The sequence below is a fragment of the Macrobrachium nipponense genome, chromosome 26 (genome assembly GCF_015104395.2).
Source record: "Macrobrachium nipponense isolate FS-2020 chromosome 26, ASM1510439v2, whole genome shotgun sequence".
NCBI lineage: Eukaryota > Metazoa > Arthropoda > Malacostraca > Decapoda > Palaemonidae > Macrobrachium > Macrobrachium nipponense.
Genome location: NC_087215.1, coordinates 58583897 through 58599046, shown reverse-complemented (window position 1 = coordinate 58599046; position 15150 = coordinate 58583897). Strand labels below are relative to the sequence as shown.

The window sequence follows — 15150 nt, the reverse complement described above, 5'->3', positions numbered from 1 at the left end:
AGGGCCGAGAAATAGGTAGGAGTTGACAATTGGGAAATGAGGAAATTGCGCCGAAAAGAGGGAGGAGTTGGCAATAGGAAAATGAAAGTTAGAATAAAAAGAGGGGAAATGAGGAAATAGGGCCAAGAAATAGGTAGGAGATGGCAAGGGGTAATGAAAGGTAGAATAAAAAGAGGGGAAATGAGGAAATAGGTAGGAGATGGCAAGGGGGAAATTAAAGGTAGAATAAAAAGAGGGGAAATGAGGAAATAGGTAGGAGATGGCAAGGGGAAAATTAAAGGTAGAATAAAAATAGGGGAAATGAGGAAATAGGGCCGAGAAATAGGGAGGACATTCAATGGGGAATGAAAAGTAGAATTAAAAGAGGGGAAATGAGGAGAGAGGGAGAAGATTCAATGGGGAAATGAGGAAATTGGGTTGAGAAATAGGAAGAAACAAGTAAATGTGGAAATCTTGCGAACAATCGAAAGAAAAATGGGAGTAAATAGGAAGGGAAGTGGAAATGAGGAATAGGGTTGAGAAATAGGGAGAAACAGGTAAATGGGGAACTATTTCGAAGTCTCAAGAAAATTGGGGTTATTAATGTGGCCGAGAAATAGGAAGAAAAACAGAAATGAGGAAATAGTGCTGACAAATGTAAGAAAAAATGGAATGAGGAAATATGACTGAGAAATGTAAGAAAAAAAACAGAAATGAGGAAATAGCTGAAATCTGACGAAATGAGGAAATAAGGACTGAAGAAAAAGTAAGATGGAAATAGGAAATAGACTGAGAAATGTAGAAAAAAACAGAATGAGATTAGGAATAGGGCTGAGAAATCTAAGAAAAAACGGAAATGAGGAAATAGGACTGAGAAATGTAAGACAGGAACTGAGAAATAGTAGACTGAGAAAAGTCAGAAAAAAAAAAATGGATGGAAAATGAAAAAAACGGAAATAGGACTGAGAAATGTAAGAAAAAAAAACAGAAATGAGGAAATAGGACTGAGAAAAGTAAGAAAAAAATGGAAATGAGGAAATAGGACTGAGAAAAGTAAGAAAAAATGGAAATGAGGAAATAGGACTGAGAAAAGTAAGAAAAAAATGGAAATGAGGAAATAGGACTGAGAAATCTAAGAAAAAACAGAAATGAGGAAATAGGACTGAGAAAAGTAAGAAAAAAAATGGAAATGAGGAAATAGGACTGAGAAATCTAAGAAAAAACAGAAATGAGGAAATAGGGCTGAGAAATCTAAGAAAAAACGGAAATGAGGAAATAGGACTGAGAAAAGTAAGAAAAAAAATGGAAATGAGGAAATAGGACTGAGAAAAGTAAGAAAAAACGTAAATGAGGAAATAGGACTGAGAAATGTAAGAAATAAAAAAGGAAATGAAGAAATAGAGCAGAGAATTAGGAAGAAAATTGCAATGAGGAAATAGGACTGAAAAATGTCTGAAAAAGGCAGAAATTAGGAAATAAAGCCGAGAATTAAGAAGAAGACTGAAAGTGAGGGAATAGTGTTGGGAAATAGAATAGAAAAATGGGAATTTGGAAATTGGTCTGAGAAATAGGAAGTAACAAGTAATTGGGGAAATGCTTCAACTAATCGAGAGGTAAATGGAAGTAGTTATAGGTCTGAGAAATAGGAAGAAATGCAGTAAATGAGGAAATACGCTGATGAAAATCAAAAGAGAAATTGAGAGAATGAAATAGGACTGAAAAATGGGAGGGAATAGGAAACAAGACTGATAATTATGGTGAAAGGAACAGGGAGGAAATAATGATAACCGCAACATTAAATATAAGAAAGGAAGTGCATAAACAAAGCTTAAAAAAAAGTAGGCAGTGAGGAAAGGCAACATTGCAAATAAGAAAGGAAGTGAATAAACAGAAAAAAGCAAAAAAACAAACCAGTAGCAATGAGGAAATAGGGTTGGGAAATAGAAAAGAGAAATAGGGTGAGGAAAGGGAATAAGTAATTTGGGATGAAACTTAGGAAAAGAGAAATGAGGAAACAGGGCAGAAAAATAAAAAGAAATGGAAGGGTGGAAATAGAGCAGAAGAACAGGAAGAGGTGGGGGTGGGGGCGGAATCAGGGAATGGGTCTTGAAAAAAGAGAGAATGATATAAGTAAGGAAAAGGGAATAGAAAATAGGATGATAATGAATTTTAGTAAGGGAAAAGTAAGAATAAAGCTGAAAGTTAAAATAATTGATATAAGGAAATACTCAGGTATAAAGATTTAGAGGAACAGACAATAAGGGATTAGGGCCTGAAAGAGGGAAATGAGTAGATAAATAGAAAAAAGGTGAAAAGAGACGGTAAAAAATTGTTGAATATATTAAAGTAATTTCAAAAGGCTGCTGATTAGGACCAGCAAGATAGGAAGGAATTAGAGTAAGTAAAAAAAAAAAAAAAAAGATTGGGGGGTGGCGGAATCTTCCCTAGATAGTGACCCACAGGGATTTTAACCCGGTATGTATTCACCTGTGCGGCGTGTTTAGTAAAAGCCCGTTGGGGATGACCTTAAAAACATAAACAAAAGGTTGTCAGTATTAGCAAGATAATAACCCTCAAGAAATATTAGTTCTAGTGAAACGAACCTCGCGAACTTTGTTGGGGGTCACTGTCGAGAAAAAAAATATTTAAAATAATAAATAAATAGATTAACGTTCAGTAGCATAGAAACACAGCTTACAAACTTTAAATTAATGTCAATAAGTAAACTAATTAACTGCAGAATGTAGCAAATAGTTTGAGTAAAATTTGCAAGGTAAAAGTTAAGTGATCAGACTCATTTGGAATTCATTTGCGGAGAATCGGAAATGACCGATTAAGATCTGAGCGACGAATCGATTTCCAAGTGAGTGACAAGGGAAAGATTCCCTGGCATACAGAGGAAAGTGTGGAATTTGAAAATTGTCTTTTTTTTTTCTTCTTTAATTGAAATGGGATCCTTCTTGGATAGTGACCCCAACAAAGTTCAGTGGTCGTTATTTAGGACGAATGTTTCTTGGGGGTCATTGTCTTTATTATATTTACACTCTTTTGTTGACATTTTTACAGTCATTCCCAACGGGCTTGTACTAAACACGCCTCTGCAAAGGTGGCTACATACCGGGTTAAACCCAGTTGGGGTCACGTGCCTCCTCGGTGGCCGCGAATTCGATTCTCGGGCATTCCACTGAGGGGTGAGAGATGTGTATTTTTGGTGATAGAAGTTCACTCTCGACGTGGTTCGGAAGTCACGTAAAGCCGTTGGTTCCGTTGCTGAATAACCACTGTTTCCATGCGACGTAAAAACACAATATAAACTATCTAAGAAAGCTCCAACGAAATGAAATATCTAAGGAGATAATCACAACGATCAGAGAAATACAACATGAATAAGATTTCATGACATTATATATCATCAGATATATTTGTGATTAAGTGCGATAGCAAAAATCGAATGGATGAATGTTCCATTTGCTTCATATTTAAAAAAAAAGGGCAAAATCAAACCATCTTTAACAACCACGAGACAATTCCGATTTCTTTTTTTTTATATATAAAACTGGGAACTAATTTTATCCAGGGACATTTTCCACGATAGCGCCTTCTTACTATAAAATCTTTCGAATTCCTGAAAAGAAAACGATATAAGAATAAGAAAGAAAGAAAAAAAAAAGCATTACGGAAGACCAAATCCTCTCCGAAACTTTTCCAGGAAAAGAAAATCTTTCCATGAATGCTGCATCGTCAACATTCGACGGCAGGGCATCTTGCCGGTGAAAGAATAAGAGGAGAATTCCCTGAAACAGCGCGTAATCTGACTTTTGTTTAGCGCTGGGCGCGCGCCCGTGCACCTCAGATACACACACACACACACACACACACACATATATATATATATATATATATATATATATATATATATATATATATATATATATATATGTGTTTGTTTGTGTGTATGTATGTTAATAATTAGTTTTTCTAAAATATATTTAGTTTTAAGTTTTGCAGGAGAAAGTAGTAGTAGTAGTTAAGGTTCTTCTGAAATACTTGTGAAGTTTTCGTTTATTTGGCTACGTTTAAAATTTTATTTGTAGAAATTAAAATGCTGAAAATTTTTTATATTTAGTTTCAAGTGTTTTGGCGTAGGTGTTTTCTTTTTAGTTCGAAAGATTTATATGTTCATTTTTATGTCCTTTTTTTGGACCGTATTCAAAATCAAATTCAAAATCAGTAAACTTCTGTCTGTCTGTCTATCTATGTTGTGTGTGTGTGTGTGTGTGTGTATGGCATGTGTGTAGACAAATAAAAATACAGCTTTAATTGTTTTAAACAAATTTTGTATGCCATAAGGTGCAATTTATTTTCATCCATCATAAGAATAAACCGTTCCGATACCTCAGGGTGGGGGTTGCGAATTCCAACGCGTTGGTAGTTATTGCACTATTTAAGGTTAATAATAATAATAATAATAATAATAATAATAATAATAATAATAATAATAATAATGGAAAAACTAGAAGCTCAAGTAGCTCCATGGAGGACTCATGCAGAAGAGTGTGATCCTAGAAACGGCGCACATAGTAAGAAAATTGATGGACTCCTAAGGAGGCAGGATGCAACCCGGAACCCCACACTATAAATACCACCCAGTCGAATTGGAGGACTGATAGAAAAAAAAAAAAAATAATAATAATTCCTTGCGCTCACATATGAAGGGATAGAGAAACTGGAGACAGGTAGTGATGATGAACCCAGGTCTCCCGAAGGCAGCGCTGACGAGGTGCTGGTAAGTGTTGACCTGCGCCGTCCTGGTGACGGCGATCATGAGGCACAGGGCCACGTCCGTGATGATGGCCACCAGCACGAGGAGGAGGAGCCCAACGCCAAAGCCGGCTGCGTGGAGGGCGAAGGGCATACCTGTGGACGGGTGAAGAATAAAATAAAATGCAATTAGATGAGGAATCCTTTGTAATACGTTACCTGTGGAAACCTGTCCATCACAGATATAGCGTATATGTTTCTGCAGTAACTTAAAGTATACAAGGTTTGTCCCGTAGTTGGGTAGTGCGGTCAGGGCACTTCAAGTGGTGCACTGTAGGCATTACTTAAGGGTCTTTGCAGCGTCCCTTCGGCCCCTAGCTGCAACCTCTTTTACTCCTTTTACTGCACCTCAGTTCATATTCTCTTTCTTCCATCCGACTTTCCACCCTCTCTGACAATTTTTTCGTAGTGCAACTGCTTTGAGGTTTTGCTCGTGCTACAACTCTTCAAACCTTCTTACTGTCAATTTCCGTTTCAGCGCTGAATGGCCTCATAGGTCCCAGCGCTTAGCCTTTGGCTTGGACTCTATATTCTATTCCATACAAGGTCTGACACCTATGCTTGTGATGCTGCTGTAATTTCGAATTGAGGATTGGGCTTTGCTGTGACGATGGCTTAAGTTTTGTTGTCTCAGCCATCTGTACTGTAGATCCAACCTAACTCAGAAGCACTGCCTGTGTTGCTACTGTGCCTTGAAATAAAGATCCGACTCAAAGATAGTGACTGTGTCTGTGTTACTACGGCTATTGTGGATGACGGTCTTAGCACGGACATAACGAGGACTGGAGTTGTGTTGCTTCAACGCTGAATGTAGATCCAATGTAGATACGGCTTTTAAGCTTCTCTTTCTGCATAACCTTCTACTGAGACCAAAGGTAGGCGGTGAAGTAGCTGTAGAAGATACGATAACTGAAGCTCTTCTGCAATGAAGATGAGCGTGCAAGACTTCTCCGCTGGTTGGGCGAGTCCTCACTCACTACCAGGCATGCACTCCTTCGCATACCTTGCCACACTTACGGATCTCTTAAGGAAAATGGGTCTTGCTTTCCATATGAAGAAAGAAGTGCCACTCCTTGCATTATTTAAGTTTGTTGTGTCCAGCTGCATAACAATTTCTTGGTCCTAAGGATTTATCCAGGGTACATAGTTGTTTCATATTTTATACTTTTTATTTACACGTAGTCCAAGTTCTTTTAAGTACATTGAGCTGGCACTGAGGTACCAATTTCATTGATCTTAAGTGAAAGAAATTGCACTTTCGGTTCCATGTTGAAAATACTTGATTGCAAGCACAATGCTTTCTCGATGATGAAGTTTTTTTCATCTGTTGACCGAAATGATGAAAAAATTAAAAGGTAAGTCATAAACAGACTGATAGATTCCCTTAAAAGTGCTAAATAGGTTTCCAGTTTTCTTTTGCTTCGCTCTGTCTTTTAGTAGCTTTTGTTTATTAGAACAATTGCTTTGGTTTGTGTCGGATAAAACACACACACACACATATATACACACACACACACACACACATATATATCTATATATATATATATATATATATATATATATATATATATATATATATATATATATATATATAGTGTCTTGGGATGCATAGAAACGTATCTGACGTTTAAAAAAACCTTGTGATGTCCAAGTTAATATTCTATCTTTAACTTAATGTCAACTACATTCCAACCCATTTTTATAGTGACTTTTATATGTAGCTACTAAATAGTAGTTTTTTCATGAAGTTCCTGATTATTTTTATGCCTTTAGTTAAAAAACAGAGACAGAGTTAATCAGTTGATTAAACGAAGTCCTTGGAAGTTCCTTAATTGAGTTACACCTCGGCAAGTTTGTTAACGTTCGATATCAAATCTAACAGAGAGAATCTCGTGTTCCGGTAATTTTGGAGATGGGAGATGCGCCTTGATTACTTGAACTTAAAACCAATTAACTTTGCTTAACAACATCAAAGTAGCGTAATAGGCAATTCGGATCTGGTAGGAAAAGTTACGCAGCTTGTATGGTATGCTCGAGGGAGGTAGATACCATAACGTAGAGGGTATTACTGAGGGGGAAATACTTCTCATTTTACTGTTTCGGGTATAATTGAAAGAGGAGACGAGGTACCGTCTCTCTCTCTCTCTCTCTCTCTCTCTCTCTCTCTCTCTCTCATTTCGTAGGTGAAGGAAACAATTTTCGAAAAAAATGCCAATTGAACGAAACCTCTTTCTTCCTCCCTCAGCTACCCCTCGTTCATTAAAGATGAAAGAGACACAATGAAAGAATCTTTGTTAATATACTATATGCTTGATAACAGAATCCCGGCCTCCCCCCTTTCTCTCTCTCTCTCTCTCTCTCTCTCTCTCTCTCTCTCTCTCTCTCTCTCTCTCCATAGTAGAAAAACAATTTATGAGTGTTCAGTCATTTTAAAGAATATCTAAAAGACCCTCTCTCTCTCTCTCTCTCTCTCTCTCTCTCTCCTCTCTCTCTCTCTCTCTCTCTCTCTCATGGTAGAAGAAACAATTTACGAGTGTGTTCAAATCTGTTTAAAGAATATCTAGAAGATCCTCTCTCTCTCTCTCTCTCTCTCTCTCTCTCTCTCTCTCTCTCTCTCTCTCTCTCTCTCTCTCTCCATATTAGAAGAAACAATTTACAAGTGTGTTCGATTAGTTCAAAGAATATCTAAAAGATTTTCTCTCTCTCTCTCTCTATCTCTCTCTCTCTCTCTCTCTCTCTCTCTCTCTCTCTCTCTCTCTCATCCCCGTTAACCCAACACTTTTAACATCTCGACTCGCACGTCTTACCTATGACTCCGCTGCCCACGATGGAGTTGATGTAATTGAAGCTGGTGAAGGAAATGGAGCTCTTCTCCCTCTTGGGGTCCTCCAGCTCCTCCTCGCATCCCGCCAGGCCCTTGGGGATCTTCGGCGGGGAGTCTGGCGTCGCCAGCTGTCGGGGGGAAAACGAAGAAGAAAAGACAGGGTGAGGTTTTAGGGGATTTTAAAATCGTCACGAGAGGTTAGGATACATATGGTTTCATCTGCGGGCTGCTCTATGGGCAAGAGCCCGTGCTGGCATAAGGCCAGTTTATTCTAAAACAACAACAACAATAGATGGTTTCAAGTGTTCGTGTTTAGATGTCCCTCTAATTCTGAATATTTGTATGTGCATTATTATGTATATACTTTCGTTGGACCGTATTCCAGTTCAAGATCTTGTAAATTTGATAACTTTATGTGTTGTGGTCACTAAACCTCCACCTATCTATCTATCTGTCTGTCTGTCTATCAGTTTGTATAAAAGTTTTGAAAAGTCATTTGTCAAAACGTATGGAAGTGCCGGTGTCGTTTTATTTGTGTGGCGTAACTTAAGGTCGACTGCTACTAGTGTTGTTATATAATATTGTCGAGGTGTAATGGGATGCTGTTATAGAGCGACCTTAGGATCGGAAAGGCTTTGAATTCTCGTGTTCCCTTTCATCGTCTTTCGTGGGTCAAATGAATGTGTTTATATATATTCATAGAAATATATAAAAATAGATTCAGTTTATACGATAATATAATATATATATATACGATATATATTTAATATAATATATATATAATAATAATAGATTGTATTATAATGTGTGTGTTATAAACTATTAATTTTCTTTATATATATATATATATATATATATATATATATATATATATATATATATATATAATATATACATACATATATATAGTATGTATGTAAACGCTAAGCTATTTCCTTTAGAATAAGATGGCTCGGTAGGAAACAAGCCACACATGGTCACGGCCACATTCATACCTTAAATGCTGAATTAAGGATGAATCCCTTGTGGGGTGAAACTAACGTAACCTAAGCCTTTCATACACCTTCACAGCAGGCTCATCAGCAGGGCACTGACATTCTACCCCCTTATCCCCCCACACTTACACACTTACACATACCCCCTACGGGTAGTGCATTCAGTGTACTGCAGGCGTCAATTCCAATTCAGCTCTGAATGACCTCATAGATCCCAGCGCTTGACCTTTGTCCTAAATTCTATATTCTATTCTATTCTGTTCTACTAACACACATGCTCAAACATGCACACACACACACACACACACACATACACGCATACTGCTCCATTTAGCACCTCTTTCACACCAAGTATCCAATACTTTCTCCCCGTACTTTAGTATGAAGTGTGAAATTGAATAGACGCGTACATTACGGGGAATATTACTTGAAAAAGAGGAATTTAGGTCTGGGTTTCAGATTCACACCATGTTTTGAGAATACGTTAGGCGTATTGCCCTGTGCTATTATCCGTGTGGAATATTGGACTCAGGATATATTTCTTTTGAATATTCTAGAGGTAATACCTCAGAGTATTCGCCTTTCGCTATTGCCAGAATGGACGCGTTGGTCCTTTATATTTTGACGGTGGGAATGTTCCTACTCTTTCAGTATTCTGTAAAAGAAAACTATTGCGATGGTTTTGTCTGTCCGTCAGCACTTTCACTTTCCGCCCTCAGATCTTAAAAACTAATGAGGTTAGAAAGGCTGCAAATTGTTATGTTGATCATGCACCCTCCAATCATCAAACATACCAAATTGCAGCCCTCTAGCTTCAGTAGTTTTTATTTTATTTAAGGTTAAGGTTGGCCATGGATGTGGAATGTTGTTTCTCTGTTAGTAAACAGCACAGCCTGTTTGGCTTCCGAAATCTCTCTGGTTTGGAGCACAGTTCCAATGTATTCCTAAAGAAGCGTCTCAGTGGCGTGGTTGGTATGGTGTTGGCGTCCCACATCGGTGGTCGCGAGTTCGCTGCTCGGGCATTCCATTGAGGAGTGAGAGACGTGTATTTCTGGTGAAAGAAATACAATCTCGACGTGGTTCGGAAGTCACGTAAAGCCGTTGGTCCTGTTGCTGAATAACCACTGGTTCCATGCAACGTCAAAACACCATACAAACAAACTAAAGCCACTTAAGCTGTTAGTGAATAGTTGTGGATCCCTTGATGGAGGAAATGCCGCTCCCTTAATATCAGTTGAGCTTCTTGAATTCTTGCCTTCGTGGTGTCATTGATAGCACTCTTGCCTGTCAAGCAACAGGTTACAGGTGTCACACATGGCAAGGACGGGCTTCTAAGTACCGCTATTAAACCCATTGTGCCTCTGCTGTTCTGAGGAGTGCATTATGTGGTAATTACACGACTCTGGTTGTTTCTGCCGCCGTGATACAGGCATAGGAGTCGTGCTCTTTTACAATAAGACATGTTGAATAATTAATGGCATTCTCCCTTGGGTAAAAGAAGGGCCGTCGTTAATATATATATATATATATATATATATATATATATATATATATAGCTATATATATATATATATATATATATATATATATATATATTATAAATATATTATAAATGATTGTACATGTATACCATCACATACCTATGTTCAGTCTACACACACACACACACACACATATATATATATATATATATATATATATATATATATATATATATAATATATATACATGTATATATATCTATTATATATGTATATATATACATGCATCCATACATATACATATATATAATCCCTCTTTCCTGTGGCCAGCTTTTCGTTTCAGGCGATTGCAGGAATTATTTCCCAAATGCTCTTTGAGCGAATGTTTTTTTTTTTTTTTTTTTTTTTTTTTTTTTGTTTACCTCCGTCACAGGAGCTTTACGTCGCAATCCGATTTTTTTCGGCATATACAGATTTTATTTTCATCGTAGCCTGATGGGTATATGTGTCTCTTTCTGTGTATGTGTGTATTTTGTTTTAAATGTTACTCTTTTCCTGTCAAAATTTCTTATGCATATATATATTTCATACATATGCGTATATATATATATATATATATATATATATATATATATATATATATATGATAGTATATATATATATATATGTGTGTGTGTGTGTGTGTGTGTGTGTGTGTGTGTGTATGTATGTATATATTGCTTATGGTAAAAGTTAAGTATATCTCAGATTAACCAGACCACTGAGCTGATTAACAGCTCTCCTAAGGCTAGCCCGAAGGATTAGATTTTTATTTACGTGGCTAGAAACCAGTTGGATACTTAGCAACGGGAGACCCACCAGCTTATTTTGGGATCGAAACCAAATTTATATCGATAAAATGAATTTCTAATCACCAGAAATAAAGTCCTCTGATTCCGCAATGGCAGAGCGGGGAAGCGAACTTGGACAACCAAATCGGTAGGCGAGCGCATAACCCACTCGTCCAACGAGGAACTTGCTTATGTAATCTGACGGTCCAGCTGTTGGCTTGGATGGTCGAAGGTCTTCTTGAACAGATGTATATACATTCGCCCATAAATGCAAGGCAAATAATCATGATTATGAATACATTCATAAATAAATTCACGATAAGATATTTTTTACTAAGTCATTGTCAATCTATCTAATATATATATATATATATATATATAATATATATAATATATATATATATGTGTGTGTGTGTGTGTGTGTGTGTGCGTACGTACATGTATATATATATGTATTTATATTATTTATGTATATTATACGGGTATATATTTATTTATGTATAAGATATACATGTGCACACGCATATATACATAAATATATATATACACACACACACACACATATATATATATATATATACATATACGTATATACTTACATACATACATACATAACCAAGCCTACCTTCTAATGCTTCTGCAATGGATTAACAATGATTTAGTAGAATATTTCTTATCATGAATTTATTGATACATGTATGCACAATCATGGTTATATAACTGCCATTTATAGGCGAATGTCTACTACGTCTGTACAAGGAGACCTTCGACCATCCCAGTTTAACAGAAGCGCCAAATTTAGTCCTTATCAGTCCCTAGATAAGAAGGAAGGACTGTTCTTTATTTGTTACACTGTTAGTCATCCGAGCAGTGAAGTTAAAGAACATCTTGTTTGGTCGCTGCTTGCTTGGGTGACCAATTCTAAATGCCAGATGCTATTGGGTAAGCTCCCATGATGATATGTGCGGTGGCTTAGAGCGATTCCGGGCAGTGGACATAGTTACTTACTAAAATGAAAAAGTGCACCATTGCCTAGAAATTGACTTAGGCCACTGTCATCCCAGACTGTCCAAGATTGGAAGATGCATTAGCAATTCTATGCTAGACATTGGAGGTGCCTCACACTGAGGGACCTGGGGCAACCCGAACGAGCTGTAAGGTCTGTAAGATCAAAGTAGCAGGCAGTGGCTTAATATTAGGTCAGAGGTCCCACCGTTGCTTGAAAGGGCTATGAAAGTCCAATGATAAATAAACACTATTGATAAAGAAACTCGTGAAAAGAAACACCGTTTCAACATCGATTGTTATTCGGGAAAACTTGACGTTTGAAAGCAGTGGGCACCTCTATCTGAAGTCCCGGGAAATAGTTTGGAAATTCCCCAAACTCGTTATGGTCAGTCGTCGTTAAAACGGAAACTGTGAAATCATGCATTGACGTTGGCGACGTTTGTCATGCTGGAAAAGCTGAGTTAAACTGCATAGCAGATTAATGTTTTCATTGGGTTTCTTTATTTCTGTTTCATAATTTATTTGTTTTTATTCAGGGGCCGCAGGGATGAGCAACCCTCTGTCCTTAGCTAGTCCAGACCAGACAATCCCTGTAACATCCTATTAGCATGTTCCTTGACATTTCTGAATAACGATAATTTCAATCCTAAATCCAAGGGAAGAGAAGCCCAGAATTCATTAAAAACAAAGAGGGGGTGGGTAACCCCCAAAGAAAGCTAGCCCACGATCAGTCTCAAGGGTGGGGGTTGGGGAGGGGCCGTGTTATGCCCAGTTGACCTAAGTAGTGAATCAGACACCTGGTAGTTAGTTGACTCTCGTCTGGTGCAGCCTGGTCAGAAAAAAGGCAAGTGGCTCGCGTGATACAACACATCCCATTGTGGGAATTTCTTCTCATACAATATATGTGACACATGGAATAAACTGCCACCAGATGTAAATAACAACAGTGTGGAAGAGTTTAAAAGAAAGCTAGACAAGATCATTAGGACACTGTGAATGAACAGTGAAACTTGCTCCTAGAGATAAGTGAGCACACGATGTCTTCCTTGGATGGACTAATAAGTCTTTGAGACATCCTAACCCATGTAACTCCTTGTTTCAAGGGACTTGCTGAGAACTGGGGAGTTAACGCCTTCTAGAGCCACACTGGACTGCATTACAGAAATAAAAATCAAACAAAATTCACACTAATTGCAGTTAATTCGACGTGAGTCTCTCTCTACCTTGACTTGACTTGCCCTTCAACAGAGCAATGATCGGATGGCATATTCCCAGCCACCCCTCACCATGCCATCTATCAACTTATATATGTAGAATCTACCGGTTACTTTTACCAGATACATATGAAATTGTAATAGCCACCATGCCCTCTTAACTTCTCAAACTGTTTGCTCTTATTTAGATCCGCTTGTCACTATAAATCCTTGAGCTCCAACTTCAAAGAAATTAGAAGAAATCATGATGCCCAGTAGCGGGAAACGAACCCGCGATACCACAATCACGACGAGGTCACCTTGCCGATCTGACCACGAGAAGGACTTATTTATCGGCTAACGTATACCTGGACAGTGCTGGACAATAGTTCTTCCTGAATTGTTCACAATATAGGTAGGGCGTTTTCCTAGCGTAGTAGAAGGGCAGGGCGTTCTGTCAGGCAGCCTCCTCCATCCTCCTGACCCTTTCCGAATATGCGCCAGATTCGCCTTGATCTCCCCGTGGCCTTTTCGATGGGTCAAAAGACCACGCTTTCCGTCACTTTTCACCTTTTGCTGCGTTCTGCAGCTTCCTGTTTTCATTGACTTTTGTCATTTAGGCCGCTTGGTTTTTCTTTCTCGTTTTTATTCATTTGCACTTGTGGCAGTTTTGCAAAAGCGACGGTCTTTTGTTTTATAAACCCATTGTTTCATTCAGATGCTCGACTGGATGGAAATCCACATTCCCCAATTAAAGAGCACTGACGAGAGTCATTGAACCACTTGGTAAAAATTCATTTAATATTTTACGTCCAGTACCTTTGGGATTTTGAAAAATGTGTTTTATTTTTTACCGCGTGAGCAATTGTTAGCGGTGATTAAATAGCTCCCTGAAAAATAATGTGAAAATTCCTGTATTCATTTCGGTAATGAAATCTCCTCTGAAATGCTGACGAGAATAGTCATGACAATATGGACATCCAAACTCGGATGTTATCAACCAAATGAATATTTGCATTTCAGTTAAAAGCTGCCATTCATCGCTCATGCTCCCAAATAGAGAGTATGGCTCTGCCGTCACATTCATACTTTAACTGATGAATCATGGATGAACCTCCTGTGCAGGACACCTCTGCGACATTGGTTGCTTCGCCATCCCTTATATTTACTCCCTTGTATTTACTGGTCCGCTGGTATAGTGGCTAGTGTTGTAGTATGCCACTCGGGGTTCGCGTCTCCCACAGAGTGATGGAAAATCACTAGCTCTGTATCATGATCAGTTACTGCTGTAGTGCGGTGTCTGCAGTGAGAGGTTGAAACCAGCATTCTTTGGAAGCTTGAGTTTTCAAGTCAATGGTCCCTTTGGTGTGCTTGTTTCATGTGGATAGGGTTCATCTAATGATAATTAACATTGATAATAACTGGGTAAAACTCCCTATCACGAGAGTTTATACAATGTTCTAAGGGGTCCACAATTATAAAAATATTAAAAGTTCGTGTATAATCTATAAACACTTTGTAAAAGCTTTCGAACCCTTCCCTGGGTTCATCTTGATTTGGGACCTTAGAGCACACTAATAATAAGACTATACAAATCGAGTGCTTCCATTCTAATTGATTACTCTGTCTTCCTGGTTTCCATTTTCGCTTATAACCTTTGTCTTGTTTACATTTACTCCTTCTCTTTCTTCCATCTTACATTCCACCCTCTCCTAACAAACCTTTCTATTGTCAGTTTCCGTTTCAGCGCTTGGCCTTTGGCTTAAATTCTGTATTCTATTCTTAGTTTTCTCACCTTGCAAATAATTACAGAATCTTTAACCATAATCTGTAGTTTCTGTTTAGTGTACATAACCCGGATTTTAACTCTGCAAACGTCAGATATTCCATACAATATTCACTGCTCTTCCGCAGATTTTTCACATCACTCCTACTATAAAAATAACAACTAGCCTTGAAGACATAACGCACCCTTGTCCCCGGAAATATTTTTACATCAAACCAGTCACTCTCCCGTCT

The 15150-nt window shown here is 37.9% G+C and overlaps 1 protein-coding gene across 1 annotated transcript in view; it reads right to left on the bottom strand.

Moving 5' to 3' along the window:
• Positions 1 to 15150, bottom strand: part of LOC135199842 (putative sodium-coupled neutral amino acid transporter 11) — a 203011-nt gene that overhangs the window by 16079 nt on the left and 171782 nt on the right. Inside the window, exons 3-4 of the mRNA XM_064227980.1 lie at positions 7608 to 7752; positions 4687 to 4896 (exon numbers count right to left, since the gene is read on the bottom strand). Coding sequence (XP_064084050.1) covers positions 4687 to 4896; positions 7608 to 7752 — 355 coding nt within the window. The remainder of the gene's footprint in view (positions 1 to 4686; positions 4897 to 7607; positions 7753 to 15150) is intronic.